This window comes from Lepidochelys kempii, chromosome 5 (assembly GCF_965140285.1).
Source record: "Lepidochelys kempii isolate rLepKem1 chromosome 5, rLepKem1.hap1, whole genome shotgun sequence".
In the NCBI taxonomy this organism is placed as follows: domain Eukaryota; kingdom Metazoa; phylum Chordata; order Testudines; family Cheloniidae; genus Lepidochelys; species Lepidochelys kempii.
In genome coordinates this window covers 121,300,362-121,318,905 of record NC_136384.1, presented here as the reverse complement: position 1 = coordinate 121,318,905, position 18,544 = coordinate 121,300,362, and the positions used below count along the sequence as shown (strand labels likewise).

At 49.2% G+C, this 18,544-nt stretch overlaps 1 protein-coding gene across 14 annotated transcripts in view; it reads left to right on the top strand.

Moving 5' to 3' along the window:
• The window catches only part of SUSD1 (sushi domain containing 1), a 113,119-nt gene extending 96,319 nt beyond the window's left edge, over nucleotides 1–16,800 (top strand). For 9 of the 14 annotated variants that reach the window (XM_073345628.2, XM_073345630.2, XM_073345635.2 and 6 more), the window contains 2 exons: nucleotides 6,837–6,930; nucleotides 15,577–16,800. In XM_073345628.2, coding sequence (XP_073201729.2) covers nucleotides 6,837–6,930; nucleotides 15,577–15,712 — 230 coding nt within the window. In that variant the 3' untranslated portion in view covers nucleotides 15,713–16,800. Of the gene's footprint in view, nucleotides 1–6,836; nucleotides 6,931–15,576 lie in introns of those variants that run through there. The other 5 variants (XR_012159126.2, XR_012159127.2, XM_073345627.2 and 2 more) reach the window with 5 other exon arrangements.
• Nucleotides 16,801–18,544: the final 1,744 nt, after the last annotated feature.

Here is an 18,544-nt window from a genome sequence, read left to right as displayed (position 1 = left end):
GTAGCTATCCCACAGTTCCCGCAGTCTCCGCTGCCCATTGGAATTCTGGGTTGAGATCCCAATGCCTGATGGGGCTAAAACATTGTCGCGGGTGGTTCTGGGTACATATCGTCAGGCCCCCGTTCCCTCCCTCCCTCCGTGAAAGCAAGGGCAGACAACATTTCGCGCCTTTTTTCCTGAGTTACCTGTGCAGACGCCATACCACGGCAAGCATGGAGCCAGCTCAGGTAACCGTCACCCTATGTCTCCTGGGTGCTGGCAGACGCGGTACGGCTTTGCTGCACAGTAGCAGCAACCCATTGCCTTCTGGCAGCAGACGGTGCAATACGATTGGTAGTCGTCCTCGTCGTGTCCGAGGTGCTCCTGGCCACGTCGGCCGGGAGCGCCTGGGCAGACATGGGCGCAGGGACTAAATTTGGAGTGACTTGACCAGGTCATTCTCTTTAGTCCTGCAGTCCTATTGAACCGTCTTATGGTGAGCGGGCAGGCGATACGGACTGCTAGCAGTCGTACTGTACCATCTTATGCCAGGCAGGCAAGAGATGAAGATGGCTAGCAGTCGTACTGTACCATCTTCTGCTGAGCAGCCATGAGATGTGGATGGCATGCAGTCCTTCTGCACCGTCTGCTGCCAGCCAAAGATGTAAAAGATAGATGGAGTGGGTCAGAACAAGAAATAGACCAGATTTGTTTTGTACTCATTTGCCTCCTCCCTTGTCTAGATCACACTGCAGTCACTCACAGAGAAGGTGCAGCGAGGTAAATCTAGCCATGTATCAATCAGAGGCCAGGCTAACCTCCTTGTTCCAATAACAACGATAACTTAGGTGCACCATTTCTTATTGGAACCCTCCGTGCAGTCCTGCCTGAAATATTCCTTGATGTACAGGCACACCCTTTGTTGATTTTAGCTCCCTGAAGCCAACCCTGTAAGCCCGTGTCGTCAGTCGCCCCTCCCTCCGTCAGAGCAACGGCAGACAATCGTTCCACGCCTTTTTTCTGTGCGGACGCCATACCAAGGCAAGCATGGAGGCCGCTGAGCTCATTTTGGCAATTAGGAGCACATTAACCACCACACGCATTATCCAGCAGTATATGCAGCACCAGAACATGGCAACGCGATACCGGGCAAGGAGGCGACGTCAGCGCGGTCCCGTGAGTGATCAGGACATGGACACAGATTTCTCTGAAAGCATGGGCCCTGACAATGCATGCATCATGGTGCTAATGGGGCAGGTTCATGCTGTGGAACGCCGATTCTGGGCTCGGGAAACAAGCACAGACTGGTGGGACCGCATAGTGTTGCAGGTCTGGGACGATTCCCAGTGGCTGCGAAACTTTCGCATGCGTAGGGGCACTTTCATGGAACTTTGTGACTTGCTTTCCCCTGCCCTGAAGCGCATGAATACCAAGATGAGAGCAGCCCTCACAGTTGAGAAGCGAGTGGCGATAGCCCTGTGGAAGCTTGCAACGCCAGACAGCTACCGGTCAGTTGGAAATCAATTTGGAGTGGGCAAATCTACTGTTGGGGCTGCTGTGATGCAAGTAGCCCACGCAATCAAAGATCTGCTGATATCAAGGGTAGTGACCCTGGGAAATGTGCAGATCATAGTGGATGGCTTTGCTGCAATGGGATTCCCTAACTGTGGTGGGGCTATAGATGGAACCCATATCCCTATCTTGGCACCGGAGCACCAAGCCGCCGAGTACATAAACCGCAAGGGGTACTTTTCGATAGTGCTGCAAGCTCTGGTGGATCACAAGGGACGTTTCACCAACATCAATGTGGGATGGCCGGGAAAGGTGCATGATGCTCGCATCTTCAGGAACTCTGGTCTGTTTCAAAAGCTGCAGGAAGGGACTTTATTCCCAGACCAGAAAATAACTGTTGGGGATGTTGAAATGCCTATATTTATCCTTGGGGACCCAGCCTACCCCTTAACGCCATGGCTCATGAAGCCGTACACAGGCAGCCTGGACAGTAGTCAGGAGCTGTTCAACTACAGGCTGAGCAAGTGCAGACTGGTGGTAGAATGTGCATTTGGACGTTTAAAGGCGCGCTGGCGCAGTTTACTGACTCGCTTAGACCTCAGCGAAACCAATATTCCCACTGTTATTACTGCTTGCTGTGTGCTCCACAATATCTGTGAGAGTAAGGGGGAGACGTTTATGGCGGGGTGGGAGGCTGAGGCAAATCGCCTGGCTGCTGGTTACGCGCAGCCAGACACCAGGGCGGTTAGAAGAGCACAGGAGGGCGCGGTACGCATCAGAGAAGCTTTGAAAACCAGTTTCATGACTGGCCAGGCTATGGTGTGAAAGTTCTGTTTGTTTCTCCTTGATGAAACCCCCCGCCCCTTGGTTCACTCTACTTCCCTGTAAGCTAACCACCCTCCCCTCCTCCCTTTAATCATTGCTTGCAGAGGCAATAAAGTCATTGCTGCTTCACAGTCATGCATTCGTTATTCATTCATCACACAAATAGGGGGATGACTACCAAGGTATCCCAGGAGGGGTGGTGGAGGAGGGAAGGAAAATGCCACACAGCACTTTAAGCACAGCACTTTAAAAGTTTACAACTTTAAAATTTATTGAATGACAGCCTTCTTTTTTTTGGGCAATCCTCTGTGGTGGAGTGGCTGGTTGGCCGGAGGCCCCCCCACCGCGTTCTTGGGCGTCTGGGTGTGGAGGCTATGGAACTTGGGGAGGAGGGCGGTTGGTTACAGAGGGGCAACAGTGGCAGTCTGTGCTCCAGCTGCCTTTGCTGCAGCTCAACCATACACTGGAGCATACTGGTTTGGTCCTGCAGCAGCCTCAGCATTGAATCCTGCCTCCTCTCATCACGCTGCCGCCACATTTGAGCTTCAGCCCTGTCTTCAGCCCGCCACTTACTCTCTTCAGCCCTCCACCTCTCCTCCCGGTCATTTTGTGCTTTCCTGCACTCTGACATTATTTGCCTCCACGCATTCGTCTGTGCTCTGTCAGTGTGGGAGGACAGCATGAGCTCGGAGAACATTTCATCGCGAGTGCGTTTTTTTTTCTTTCTAAGCTTCACTAGCCTCTGGGAAGGAGAAGATCCTGTGATCATTGAAACACATGCAGCTGGTGGAGAAAAAAAAAGGGACAGCGGTATTTAAAAAGACACATTTTATAAAACAGTCGCTACACTCTTTCAGGGTAAACCTTGCTGTTAACATTACATACATAGCACATGTGCTTTCGTTACAAGGTCGCATTTTGCCTCCTCCCACCGCGTGACTACCCCCTCAACCTTCCCCCCTCCCTGTGGCAAACAGCGGGGAACATTTCTGTTAACCACAGGCAAACAGCCCAGCAGGAATGGGCTCCTCTGAGTATCCCCTGAAGAAAAGCACTCTATTTCAACCAGGTGACCATGAATTATATCTCACTCTCCTGAGGATAACACAGAGAGATAAAGAACGGATTTTGGTTGAATGCCAGCAAACATACACTGCAATGCTTTGTTCTACAGTGATTCCCGAGTACGTGTTACTGGCCTGGAGTGGTAAAGTGTCCTACCATGAAGGACGAAATAAGGCTGCCCTCCCCAGAAACCTTTTGCAAAGGCTTTAGGACTACATCTAGGAGAACCGCAAATGCCAGGGCAAAGTAATCCTTTCACATGCTTGCTTTTAAACCATGTATAGCATTTTAAAAGGTACACTCACCAGAGGTCCCTTCTCCGCCTGCTGGGTCCAGGAGGCAGCCTTGGGTGGGTTCGGGGGGTACTGGCTCCAGGTCTAGGGTGAGAAACAGTTCCTGGCTGTCGGGAAAACCGGTTTCTCCGCTTGCTTGCTGTGAGGTATCTACAACCTCCTCCTCATCATCATCTTCTTCGTCCCCAAAACCTACTTCTGTATTGCCTCCATCTCCATTGAAGGAGTCAAACAACACGGCTGGGGTAGTGGTGGCTGAACCCACTAAAATGGCATGCAGCTCATCATAGAAGCGGCATGTTTGGGGCTCTGACCCAGAGCGGCTGTTCGCCTCTCTGGTTTTCTGGTAGGCTTGCCTCAGCTCCTTCAGTTTCACGCGGCACTGCTTCGGGTCCCTGTTATGGCCTCTGTCCTTCATGCCCTGGGAGATTTTGACAAAGGTTTTGGCATTTCGAAAACTGGAACGGAGTTCTGATAGCACGGATTCCTCTCCCCAAACAGCGATCAGATCCCGTACCTCCCATTCGGTCCATGCTGGAGCTCTTTTGCGATTCTGGGACTCCATCATGGTCACCTGTGCTGATGAGCTCTGCATGGTCACCTGCAGCTTGCCACGCTGGCCAAACAGGAAATGAGATTCAAAAGTTCGCGGTTCTTTTCCTGTCTACCTGGCCAGTGCATCTGAGTTGAGACTGCTGTCCAGAGCGGTCAGAATGGAGCACTCTGGGATAGCTCCCGGAGGCCAATACTATCGAATTGTGTCCACAGTACCCCAAATTCGAGCCGGCAACGTCGATTTAAGCGCTAATCCACTTGTCAGGGGTGGAGTAAGGAAATCGATTTTAAGAGCCCTTTAAGTCGAAATAAAGGGCTTCATTGTGTGGATGGGTGCAGGTTTAAATCGATTTAACGCTGCTAAATTCGACCTAAAGTTCTAGTGTAGACCAGGGCTTAAGATCCTCTGCAGGCCAGCAATAGCCTCTGCAGTTCTGGCTCTCAGAAACTCAGCCAGCTTCAGGGATATGGCAGCTGTGGCGGCTGCCTGTTTTTCGAAAGAGTATTTTTCCTGTTGGTAAGAGCTGCAAAATAACTAGAGATAGCAGAAGCTTTTGCACCAAAAAGGTTTTTTGATGAAAAATTCTGTGTTAATCAAAATGTGTAGAAAAACCTGTCTGGTTTTGATAATTTTGTTTAGGGGAAAAAACCTAAAATGAAGTGTTTCAGCAACATTGAAACGTCCCGTTTTTGACTGGAATGTTTCTATTTGTTTGTTTCTAAACAAACTTTTTGAAATTAAATTAATAGATTTTTACATTAAAATATTAATTTTTAAAAGATTAAGATCAAAACAAAATGCTGCTACCAAAACTTTTTTTTTTTTTTAAATTTTGTTTCATGGGAAATTTCAGAATGGCTTCTTTTTCTACTATTTCACAATGGGGACAGTTTTTTGAAATTGTGGAATTTCCCATGACATGGAAATCTGGTTCCTGCTAAATCCTAAAAATACCTATGCAACCACAGAAAACTACCCCTTTCTCATATCTCTGTCTTCTGTCCACTCCTAGAATACTGCTACAACCCTCTGGCGTGCAGCTGGATTTTTCTCTTTGGGAGGGGGCAAAGGAGAATTGGAAGATGGGTGTGGGAATGGGGCTTGTATTTCCACTCTGACTCCACTTCCCCCTAGATAGGTCAGTCTTCCATGGCCTTCCTGGATCTTGTACAACTTGAAAGGCTGTGAGAATTTTTGAGAAGCTGAGTTCTTTAAGGAGTGCTTCTTCATTCCATTTGCAAAACAGAGGAAGATCTAGACATTCAATAAAACCACGGCTATTTAGACCAGATTTCTCTCTGGCAGAGGCCTTCTAGTGAGGCTTTGATTATCATCCGATAAATTGCTGTAATAAAGAGTGCTAGAGTAATGATGGAAATAGGCTTCCAGCCTTATAATTAAAAGTGGTCTGAATCAAATCAGAATGTAGTGATTTTAACTAAAATATAATAATACAAAGGGGTGAAAAGATTTTTTTTTTTGTCGTGTTAGTCTGTTCCATGGATTTTTGATTTTTATATATGAAAACTGGTTTGTGATGAAGTAAAGGTTTATGTATTTTCTTAAGTTCTGACCAAAATTGAACATGTATGGAGGCTGATCAAATACTGCACATAAGATCTTAAAACCCTGATTCTGAAATTATCACTGGTAGTTATTTTCCATGACTACAAGTAAACACTATGACTGCAGACCCTGACCTTGCAGTCACACATGTGAGTAAATGGAACTGCGAATGTGCATAAAATTACTCCTACACCTAAGTGTTTTCAGCACCAGGGCCATAATTCATGAGGTGCATATTGTTGTTTCTTGTGCATGTCTAGAAAATAAGAAGTGGCTCATGCAGTCAGAGCAAAGAGTTATTTGCATCATTTGGACAGAGTTGACTCCTGAAAAGTTTGGTAACAAATGACCGCTCCTTCACACTTCTTTCTTCTGAAATACCATGGTGGGGAAATGGCTTACTCTTATCCTGACTGAAAACTTTGCAGGCCAGTCATTTATGTATTTATATGCAGATTATTCATTCCTCTTCTCCTCAGACACATACCATTTTTAGTTTACCCTCCTCTCCCAGTTCTCAGGAACACAAATATTTGAGGGATTTCTTCATATGCTGCAGCAGTCTGTTCTCCCCAGGTGTGATTCCGAGGTGTTCATATTGCTGTAGTTACCATCCTAAAAAAGGAAATAGTACCCAGATTGCAAGAATTTGGAAGAGAGGAGTTGAGCCATTTGATGACGGATTGGTTATTAGCACCAGAGCCACCCTAGTCTTATGACTTTGACTGAAACAGATGATGATGTTAGAGGAAAAGGATCTTGATTTACTTTGACTGTCAAAAGCTTTAAAAAAAGGGGAGGTGGAGAGCAGGAAAGTAATAGACAGGAAAATGTAATCTCTTTTGAGAAATATACCATTAATCTAATTTCTTCAGCTGGCTGCTGGCCATTGGATGTTCAGCTCAATTACAGTTTGATGGAGCAATAAATCCAGAGTAAGAGTTTAACTTTGATTTAGGTAGTGAATCACAAGACACTGCTGCACCATGGTAACATTTTTGGTATTTGTTGTCTTGAACTGTTTGATGTTTTCTTTTCAGATTTATCACCCACTCTGCAACATATGACTCTTGCTGGATTAGGGTCAGTCACTGCTATCTGCCTTATACTGTTCTTGTCCTTCTTGGCAGCACGGTATGTTACGTTAACTATTAACTTAAATTTGTAGCTCTTTTGGCGGGGAGGGGTTACATGTTTTGTTTATCAACCAGTCTTTCTCAACCAGCCTCCTTTGTTTAGGGCTTATCAGGGGGTGAGAAGCTACATGAGGAGTTCCCCACCTTCCCTGTGCTGTGAGAGATCCTTTCATTGAACAGACTAGCTGATAAAGTACAAGCCCAAGCCTGTTTATCCTCAAAGTTTTGCGGGGAGCATCAGCAAAAATGGGGGTTCATCTAACTAGAAGAGGGAATGGGAAAGCAGTTCTCATCAAAGATTAAGATCAGAGCAGTGTCAGCTGAATGGCGGATAGATAAATGGTGCTGTTCTGAGAATGAAGTAGCCATGCTTCATGGAAACACTGCTGCCCCTTCCATACCTATGGCCTATTGGTACACCTACAGCCGTCACCATTAAAAACATCCTGATTTTGTTGTAAGGAACCATCCAAAGGAATAGTAAAACTCAGTTGCTTATTAGAGGTGGGCCTGTAATGAAAGGTTGAACAAAAATTATGGTAAAATCTTGGGAGATTGTTAAAGTGGTTGCTTGGAACATGGGCTGGAGATGGGCTTTCATGCAGGTACAGTAGCGTTAAAACTGCCCTTCTTCCAAGGCAAAACACATTATTTTGTTCTGTAATCCTGTGGGGCAGGGGGAGGTTTATGGATAAAATGCTCCTTAATAAAAATTTAATTGTAGCTCTAAATATATCTTTGCCCAAACCTTTTTCTCTCTGGAATTTGCCATTCTTCTCACTTATGTATCACATGAGAGGCCAGTTGCCGGCAATTTCTGTGTGGTGAGATACAGCGCTCTGATCAATTAAGCTGCTTATTTGGCATTCAGAAATAGAATGGCATGAGAGAGAGTTTCATTTCATAAAGAGATGGGGAGCAGAAGGGAGAGGGATTATTTGGGGTTGGCTACGTTTTAATTAGATTCTTATGATCTAAATTCCACAGCAAAGGTTCCAAAGCCTGGCTGTGCTCTTGGCAGTATTTCAGGAGAAAAGCGATAGCTACGTTCCCTTGGCAGCAAAGCATTATGATGAACTTCACTGCAGGTTTTTTAATGTTTTTGGAAAAGGGTGTTGGGCCTAAACCAATCTTCCAGGTAAACTGGGCTAGAATCATTTCCAGGATCTGTGCTGCCTTCTGACAGCGGGGCCACTTGCAGCAGAGAGTCAACCCAAGCGGTGTTGAGGCAGAACGAGGAGTCAGCAGGTGTCTCTCCACCGGGGCAGTGGACCAGAGTAGGTCAAGGGAGCTGGAGACTCCCCTGACGTTCCCTGAGCAGCCTGTTTTCGTGAGGCCCCTGGCAGAGGTTGAGGCTGGCCCTTTCCCAAAGGAATGTCTGAGAGGGACAGAGAGTGGAAACCCCATATCCCTTCTGTCCTGGATACCCTCCCCACCTCTGGGTATAACAGTCCCCATGTTCATGGGTACCAAATATCCCTACTTTTTGTAAGTATCTGTCTACTACATTGTCTATCTCCTGGGAGAAAATCAAACACTAGGATTGGGCACAGTAACGAGGTTTCTACTTTGAGTGCTTGCTTATGTTGATTCCATTCTAGGTGGGCACGCTGTCAGAGATTTTTGCCTTAGAGGTACCCGTAGGGCCAGCTGTGGTGCCCTCCAGCCTGCCGTGCTCATGCCACGGTATATCAGATGCCGCCGGCACATGCCCTCTCAGTTCCTTCTTACCCCCGTGGTGGTCATCAGAGTGCCTTTCTTGCTTGGCAAGAGCTAGCGGTTTCTTCCATTGGACTTCAGGCCTTCGGGCCTCTGTTTGATTGTTGTTAGTGTTAAGTAGTTGTTAAATGCTAGTTGACCGATAGCTAAGGTCCCAGCAAGGACTTTGCCACAAATGAGGCATGCCCAGAGCTCCCAGGTTTAAGCCCTGCTCTGTCTGTGGCAGGCCTATGCCTGTGAGTGACCCCCACGACAGCTGCCTTAAGTGCTTGAGCGAGTCACACATCAAGGCACATTGCCGGATCTGTAAGAACTTTCGGCCTCGCACCCAGAAGGAGACGGACGTTCGCCTCAGGGTCCTCCTGTTGTAGTCCACTCTCTACCCGGCTTCCGAGCCCAAGTACTTCAGCCTCCGTGCGCAGCCTGTCTCCGGAGGTGAAGAAGCGCTCGCTGGCACTGAGCAAGAAGGCCCAGGGGTCATCTGGTAGAGGACCCGGGCCTGCCTGCCAGCTTTCTCTGGAGCAGCGCGAGCGTGCCTCTGCGACTGGGGCTATTAGCCCTCTTAAAGGTCTGTCACTGGCTCTGGTGGGTGGTATGGGACCCACGATCCTGCCTACACTGTTGTCATCCCAAGCCCAGGCGCAGAGAGAGCACAGGTCTCCACCTGCTCCAGTGATGTCTCTGGTGCACAGGACCAGGCTAAGGCTCCCCGAGAGGGCAAGCCAGCCGTTAAGATCCCTGCAGGGGTGGGGAGAGCCATCAGTCGCTGGATAAGCAATCCTGTGGCAGGTCACAACCATGTCATAAGTTGCCCAAACTCTCTCCCCGGCCACTGAGACGTTATTCCCCAGTTCGGGGTTGACGCTTCCCATATTATGACTGACATCGTTCTCCCTCTTCCCGATCTGCATCTAGGTGTCGGTCTGGGTTGCCGGCGCTGTGGGACTCCTCCCCCTTGTGTTACCGGTCTCCGTGGCATCATTCCCCCCGACACCAATCTCCCCGGCACTGGGACCATTCTCCTCAGAATAGCCGTTGGTCACGTACTCCTGGTCACTTACTTCCTGGCACTCGCCAGTAGCCATGACCAGCAAGCAAACCCAGGCATTGACGGCTCCTGCCTGGTTGCTGGAGGGTGGTTCCTCTGGCATGGAGGCCCAATTCAGCCCATCGCCTCAGTCTCCACAACGGGATTGGGCACCAGAAACTTCTCTGCCGTCCACAGTACCGCAGTGGCAGCAAGGCCAGTGGCCAACACAGAGGCTGTATTGGGGAGCATGGGGCATTCTGGTGATGGCAATGCCCCCTTTGCAGCACGCTTCAGTAGCCACTTCGGAGCAGAGATCGACGGCCCCACGGACCCAGTACTGGAAGCTCGCTCTGAGGTCAGGGTGGAGGATCCAGTGCCCACACCCAAACCTCCCTCTCCAGCGGCTGCCAAGCCCTCAGCACCTCCACCAGCAGCCACGGCCTCTTCCCTGGATGAGTCGGTTGCAGGACCTTCCAGGGCCAGCCCCCTGGGTAACTTTAAGGAACATCAAGCCCTTCTCAGGCGGGTGGCTAAGAACTTGGGCCTGGAAGTACAGGAGATGGCGAAGCAGGAGGTCACCCTTTTCAATGTCATCTCTGCTTCCACACCTGCCCAGATTGCCCTACCTGTACATGACGGGGTCCTTAAGATTGCTAAGGATCTGTGGCAGATCCCATCCTCCATCCCGCCCACCCTGAAATGGGCCGAGAAAAAGTACTTTGTGCCGGCCAGAGGTTTTGAGTACCTGTATACCCACTCTCCCCCAGGCTTGCTGGTGGTGTTGGCGGCCAACGATTAGGACAAGCGGGTCCCCACCGCCTCTGCCCCAAGAACAAAGAAGCCAAAAAACTTGATATATTTGGCAGAAAAATGTATTCAACAGCCAGTTTACAATTCCTGGTGGCGAACCATCAGTCCCTGCTGGGCTGCTATAATTTTAACCTCTGGGAGAGCCTCCAGAAGGTCCAGGACTCCCTTCCTCAGGGTCAGGCTCAGGGGTTTGGCACTCTGGTAGAGGAAGGTACAGCTGTAGCCAGATGCTCCCTGCAAATGGCATGGGATGTGGCAGACTCGGCAGCAAGGGTGGTCGCATCGGCAGTGGTTATGTGACGCAGCTCTTGGCTCCAAACAGCAGGCCTCTCCCAGGAGATGCACATTCAGGCTACCCTTCGCTGGTTGGGCATGCACACCCTGCAGTCTGCCAGCAAACCATTCTGGCCTCCGCCCCCATCGCGGCCTTGGCAAGCCCAGCAGGGATCTGCAAGGAGAAGGGACACTGCTGGGTTTAGCCATCGCCGCCCTACTTCCTCTCACTCGCCAGCCCAGCCCGGACCTGCTAAGAACCTTGGGGACTAAAAGCAATCGTTTTGAGGGTGCGTTCAAGAGCGATGCCCCAGTCATCCGGACAGATCCTGCCCATCCTTTCCTCAACCGCCTTTTCTCTGTACCGCTCAGTCTGGTCGCGGCTTACCTCAGACCGCTGGGTCCTGGACATAGTAGCTTGGGGCGAAACACTGCAGTTTTTGGGTACCCCTCATTCCCGCCCCCCTGCTTCCCCGTCCCTTTTCAGGGACCCTTCTCACGAGCAACTCCTGGTCCAGGAGGTCGACAAACTCCTGCAGTTGGGGGCTGTAGAGGCAGTTCCTCGGGACATGAAAGGCAGAGGATTCTACTCCCAATACTTCCTAATCCCCAAGGCCAAGGGGGGCCTCAGATCCATCCTGGACCTGCATGGCCTCAACAGGTCTCTCAAGAAGTTGAAGTTCTGAATGACCTCCCCGGCCTCCATTATCCCCTCTCTGGATCCGGGGGACTGGTACGCGGTTCTCGACTTAAAGGATGCTTACTTCCATGTATACATATTTCCAGGACACAGACGGTTCCTGTGTTTCATGGTGGCAGGGCACCACTTCCAGTTCACGGCGCTACCTTTTGGCCTGTCCTCGGCCCCCAGGATGTTCACGGAATGTGTGGCACTGGTAGCTGCTTATCTCAGATGTCGCGGGGGTCCAGATCTTTCCATATCTCGACGACTGGCTCATCAAGGGCAGGTCTCTGGGACAGGTGCAGAGAGGTCTCAATCTGGTACGCTGCACCTGCATGATCTGGGCCTGTTAATAGACACAGAAAAGTCCACGTTAACGCCGGTCCAGTGCATAGAGTCTATCGGTGTGGTTCTTGATTCCATGTGAGCTCACATGAAGAGACATCCGATCACCACAGCCCACACTTGCCTGCACCTGATGGGCCACATGGCAGCGTGCACATACGTGGTCAGGCATGCCTGGCTTCATCTATGACCCCTGCAAACGTTGCTGGCAACGGTCTACCTTCCCAGCAGGCAGCCCCTGGACCGAATGGTCACGGTGCTGGACTGCGTCCTCTCATCCTTGAACTGGTGGCTAGACCCCAAGTCAGTGCTGCGGGGAGTTCCCTTTGTGTCCCCATCACTGTTGCTCACCCTGGTCTCGGACGTGTCCGATCTGGGCTGGGGAGCCCACCTGGGCGAGCTCAGCCCCCCAGGTCACTGAATGCAGCAAGACATAACTCTTCAGATCAATGTCAGAGAGCTCAAGGTGATGCGCCTGGCCTGCCAGGCGTTTTTGCCCCCACCTGAAAGGCAAGGTGGAGCAGATCCTCACAGACAACACAGCCACGATGTATTATATCAACAGGCAGGGCGGCACCAGGTCCTCGGCCCTGTGTCAAGAGGCACTCAGCCTCTGGGACCTTTGTGTGCAGAACGCCATCCACCTGGTGGCCGCTCACCTACCTGGAGCCAGAAACGTCCTGGCAGATCGCCTCAGTAGGGCCTTCTCCTCTCACCACGAGTGGTCCCTCCATCCAGAGGTGGGCAGCCTGATCTTCCAACGGTGGGGAACCCCCCCAGGTGGACCTGTTTGCATCAAGGCATGTTCTGTTCCCCATACAGCAGGGACAAGGGTTCCCTGTCAGACGACTTCCTGATCCTGTGGTCAGGAACGCTGCTGTTCGCCTTCCCGCCGGTGCCGCTTATCCACAGAGTCCTGCTAATGGTGAAGCAAGACAAAGCATTGGTCATTTTCATAGCCCCGGTGCGGCCTTGCCAGCTCTGGTTTGGCATGCTGCTGAGTCTTTTTCAGTGGCCGACCCACTGCAGTTACCTCTCTGACTGGATCTGCTATCCCAGAACCACAGCAATCTGCTGCACCTGACGGCATGGGTGCTCCGTGGCTAAGCACGGACGAGCGGGAGTGCTCCGCGACAGTCCAACAGGTCCTGCTGGGCTGCAGGAAGTTTTCCACCAGGGCCACCTAGGTGGCAAAGTGGAAGCGCTTCGCATGTTGGACCTTGGACAAAAGCGTTCTTCCTGAGGAGGCCTCGCTGCAGGACATCCTGGACTATTTGCTGCATCTGAAGCTCCAGGGCTTGTCGCTGTCTTCAGTCAAGGTACACCTGGCTGCCATTTCTGTGTTCCACTCTCCGTTTCATGGCAAGTCAGTCTTTGCCCATCCCAGGACAGTGTGGTTCCTGAACAGGCTAGAGCGCCTCAACCCGAGACCCAGTTCCCCCATAGGGCCTGAATCTGGTGCTGTCAAAGCTCATGGGCCCTCCTTTTGAACCCCTAGCTTCCTGCTCCCTCCTGTTCCTTTCCTGGAAGGTGTCCTCCTCGGTCGCTATAACGTCGGCCCGGCAGGTGTCCGAGATCAGGGCACTCACGTCAGAGCCACCTTATATGGTCTTCTACAAGGACAAGGTCCAGATGCACCCACATCCGGCAGGAGTGCAGGCTGCATATGCTGGACGTCAGACGGGCGCTGGCCTTCTGCGTCGATAGAATATGGCCGTTCCGTAAGTCAACGCAATCGTTTGTTGCTGTCGTGGACAGGATGAAGGGCTGCGTGGTGTCTGCCCAGAGAATTTCGTCTTGACTCACGGCGTGCATCTGCCATTGCTACGAGTTGGCAACAGTGCCCCCGCCAGTGATCATGACGGCTCATTGCACTAGAGGCCGCCACCTAGTCCTCGGTCCATACGTTCGCGTTGCCCTATGCGCTGACCCAGCGGGCGGGAGACGACGCCGGCTTCGGCAGAGCTGTGCTGCAAGCTGCGTGACGGTGAACTCCGAGGCCGCCTCCATTGATGTGGCTCGCGAACCACCTCGAATGGAATCGACATGAGCAAGCACTCGAAGAAGGAAAAACGGTTACCTACCTTTCGTAACTGTTCTTCACGATGTGTGGCTCATCTCCATTCCATTACCCACCCTCCTGCCCCTCTCTTGGGGTTGTCGGCAAGAAGGAACTGAGAGGGCGTGGGTCGGCGGTGCCTGATAAACCGCGGTGTGAATGCAGCAGGCTAGAGGGCACCACAGCTGGCCCTACGGGGACCACTAAGGGAAAAATCTCCGATGGCCGCGCAGACACCTAGAATGGAATGGACACGAGCAACACATCTCGAAGAACAACAGTTACGAAAGGCAGGTAATCGTTTTTTCAACAATTGCCGTCGAATGCTTGGTCCTTCCTCTCTGCTAAGACGGAGCAGGTCAGCTTGAGGCAGAGAGAGTCTGCCACAGCTGTAACCCTTGTATTTTGCTGTCCGTGCAGCAATAGAAGCAGTGAAAGCATACCAGGGCTGGCTAATTTCATATAGCAAATGAGCGTTTTGTGTGATTTTTTTTTTTCTGTCGCTAGCCTTCATTTGATGTTGGTGTAGGCCTGGCTTGACATAAGTAACTTGCGTCATTTCTTAGTGGGTGTAATTGAGAAGGTTATTTGTAGGAAGGTTAAGTTGTAAACAGGGGCTTGACAAACAATATGCTGGAGTGAGGATGTCTGTGCTAGCTAAAATAAGCAGCAACACCTGGATGTTAGGGACTGTTGGCAAGATAAACACAGAATATAACATGTGAACAGCACATGGACAGAGCATGCTGTACAGGCTGCAAGTAACCAAGCCAAGCCAAAAATGTGTGTGGTGTAAAGAATTGCAAATGCAATTTGATGTGTAAATATACATAAAGGAAGAGTTTGTGTAAATTTGGATGTGTGGTACCCCGTATACCTATCCCCCTTGAGTCTGATCAACTCAGCATAACTTTGCTGTGTGCCAAATAAAGGAACCCGAGTGACTAAATCCAGAGTGGAACTGAAGTGTTCTCCCAGAACTGGACAAGGGGTTCTGGAAATGGTGTCAGAGGGAATCCCACCAGTTGGGTTATTATTTCTGTGGCTTCTAACACCAGAGAGAGCTCCCTTTTAATGTAGGCCAGCATCATCATGTAAGTGCTGAGTGGCTTGGGTGTCTGAATGACCGAATGACAGCGGACCAGGTTTTGAATTCATATTGAAAGCTGCTTATTGACTTGACTGGGGCTGTTCATCTGAATAACTTCTCACCCGTGGCAGTAAATGCTTTCCAAATCTGGCTCAGGAAGAGACCTTGAACTCTGGGGTGTTTTACAGCCATAGAGAATATATACCTTATTTTTTCAAAAATAACTTTAAAATATGCATTCGCCCAAATTTGCTTAATAGAATTTCCTGTACTTCCCTCACCTCCATCTGTTACTCACTCCTGACATTGGGCTTCCCATACGGACATAGACGTTCAGTGGCAAGACTGCAGCACTCCTGTAAGCTGGATTTGTACCTGAGCTCTGTCGGTGCCAAGGCTAAACTAGGGCCGTGCTCTTTACAGGACATTTCCACGCTTAGAGTACGCTCCTTCTAATACTATACAATAGTAGGAAAGTTTAGCATTTATATAGTGCCTCCCATCTTCAGAGCTGTATAGAAACCTTCTTGCCTGTTTATCTTCTAAATAGAAACTAGTTCTCCTGTAAGTTCTGTGCTTCAATTCTTATTTGCATATTTGTTTACCTAGATTTTTTTTTCCTTTCTCCCTCACCAGTTCTTATCTCCACAGCACAGTTCAGGTACCTCCAGCTGCACTGGCCAAAGGAGTATCCTATGAGACTACCATGGATGCTGCAGGAGTGGGGATTGCATCATCTTTCCTAGAGATTGAAAGTGTGTCTCTTCTGTAATGCATTCATCCCCCATTTGCCTGGAAGACAGAAGGAGAGAGAATCTAGAATCTGTTTGTTACATCAATACTGCACTGCCATTTACTGTATCTGCACACCCTACACCAACGACTACATGAACAGTTGGCGTTTGAAGTGGAAAGTGAGACGCTCAGACATTCCTTGATTTTTCTTCATTACTTTTAGCGCAGTTTAGGACTTTCACCAAGGTGTGTATGTCAGAAAAAACACACAAGGACATTTCCAAGCCTCTAGGTACAGGCCAAAGGCTTTTAACCCTCCTAGAAATGTGGGTTCCTGGTATAACAGCTGTCTTGGAGCATGTTGTTGTAGTTAGTAATATATAGTTCAAATGAAAGAACAAAATTCTTTTAAGGCCAGACAGTGTTCTGATACCCTTCCAATGAGTAAACTTTACTCCATGAATGGTCCCATTGATTTCAATGGGATTACTCAAGGAGCAAATTGGTATCTGAAAATGAATTAGGTCCATAATCTGTTTTAGTGAGAGAACACTAGCCCCATCCCCCACAAGATAAAACCAAAAAGCAGCTGTTGCATGACCAAATAGAAAGCTCAATCAATTAAAAGTAAGTTTAGCTTCAGTAAAAAGCTTTAAAGTGTTCTAGAGTTGAATAGTTGCGCTTAAATGTGTGTGACCAAACAGGTGTGTTCAGGAGGTTTTATGGATGACTGCAAATAGCCTACAAAATGCTGCATGCACCTATAAAACATTGACATAAGTGCAGTGTGCTAATCAACCGGGCAACGTTACTGGTTTGTGGGGGTTTTTTAAATAAGGAGCTACATGCCTTCAGCTATAATTTATTTCATGTCTACACTTCTGTCATAATTTACAGCTGTGGAGAATCATGAAGATCACATGTTGTTTAATGTAACATCTGGTTAATGTAACCTGATATGGATAAAATTAGCCAATTTGCTGCGATGTGTTCAGGATTAGTGAATTTTTCCTGTATAAGAAAGTTTCAAGTACTTTTGGTTTTACTTCAGTTCCTGTTCAGTAGTCACTCCAGAATGATAGCAAAATCATGCTAACTAGTGAAATAAAAAGATCTTGGTTTTTAGCCCTGTGTTGTCTTGTTTTTCCAAGTTATGACTGTTTTTGGTTGATGTTTGCTTCCGTACTCTGTATCAGGGTGTACATTAATCTTTTTGTTTGTTTTCATATGTTTCTGGCCATTCTTTGCAGGTTGTTTTATGTTTAGTCACACTATCTCCAATTTTGGTTGTGCTGTTTTTTAGCACTAAAAGAAGTTATTTTAAAATGTAAAGTATTAGACTTCAGGAGTCTGTTGCTACTGGCTGAGGCAAACTGCAATTGAAAATGACATGGGAACCTTTTTATTCTCAGCTTGTGGATAGTGGTGCATTTTCTACTCCTGCGGGCATTCTGCGCCAAAAAATTAAAAATTCTGGGCAAAATATTTTAAAATTCTGCAAATTTTATTTGTCAAATAAATGTGGAGGCTCCAGCATGGCATTGGGGAGCACAGGCCACTGGCTGCACAAAGATGGGAGATCACTATGCAGCTCCCAACCCCAGGACATGGACTCAGCACCCAATCCTGATACAACACAAAGATCAGGCCTGCCCCAGAAACACCCCAGGGCCCTGCCCCTCCATGCCACATGCACCAGGTGTGAGCAGGCAGGCTCAGCAAGACAGGATCCTAGTGTGGATGGGTTTAGTGTGGGGGGATTCAGGTGTGGGTTGAGAGGGTTCTGTGTGGGGCAAGCTGGGTGCGGGCAGCTCAGTGGAGGATCCGAGTGTGGGGGAGATCTGGATGTGCAGAGGCTTGTTGGGGGGGTTCTGGGTGCAATGGTAATGGGACTCTGCAGGGGGATCAATGTGAAAGTGGTTGGGGCTCAGCGGGGGGATAAAGCTTGGCAGGGGTCTGGGTATGGGGGGGTCCAGGCGCAGAGGAAATGGGGCTCATGGGAGTGGGTTCTAAGTGCATGTGGGATGAGGCTCTGTGGGAGGATCTGGGCATGAGGGGGTCTAGATGCACGGGGGCTGGACGGATGGGGGAGTAGTTCCCTGTACAGGGATCCCTCCCCTTGCAGCTAAGGAGTGATGGGTGTAGGGAGAGGGAGTTTGCAGAGTATCCTGCAGCTGGGGGAGAAATCTGGGGGTGGGTCTGACCTGGCCCCGGATGCTGTGCAGGGGAAGAGGAAGTCCAGTCCTCCCCAGCCCAGCCACGACTAACAACTGAGCCCAGGGCAGGGTAGGAGCCACCAGCCAGGTCTTCCCCAGTCCCACCCCCTGTCCCACAGTGATTTACTTCTCTGCTGGCTGCCCTGGGCCCCCAAAACATATTGCTGGGGAGGGTCGCATGACGGCTCTTGTGGCTTCCCTTTGCTTCCCCGTCAGAAAGTCATTCTTCTGTGGGGAAGCAAAGAAATCTGCGGGTGACATAAATTCTGTGCATGTGCAGTGGTGCAGAATTCCCCCAGCAGTAAACATTTTCAGATCAGTTCACACCTGCAATAGCAATACTTTGGTAGCACCTTTTTAACAAAAGATCTCTAAACATTTCAAAATCTGCCCTTATAGTAACAAGTCTCCAACCATCAGCAGCTCAATAAGAACTCCTTTACTGTGCCACAGATTAGGAGCTGGTAATTTGTTCCTTCACTAATTAAGAACAGAAGAGCTTAATTATTCTTGTTGCATTATTGTTACTTCATTTTGCATTTTGTTTAAATTTAACTCAAACCCTAGAGATCTTTTCCATTACTGAAGATAATTAAGAACAAAATGAATGAAAATATATACTACATAAAGTATGTGTATAAATTCTGCTTTGT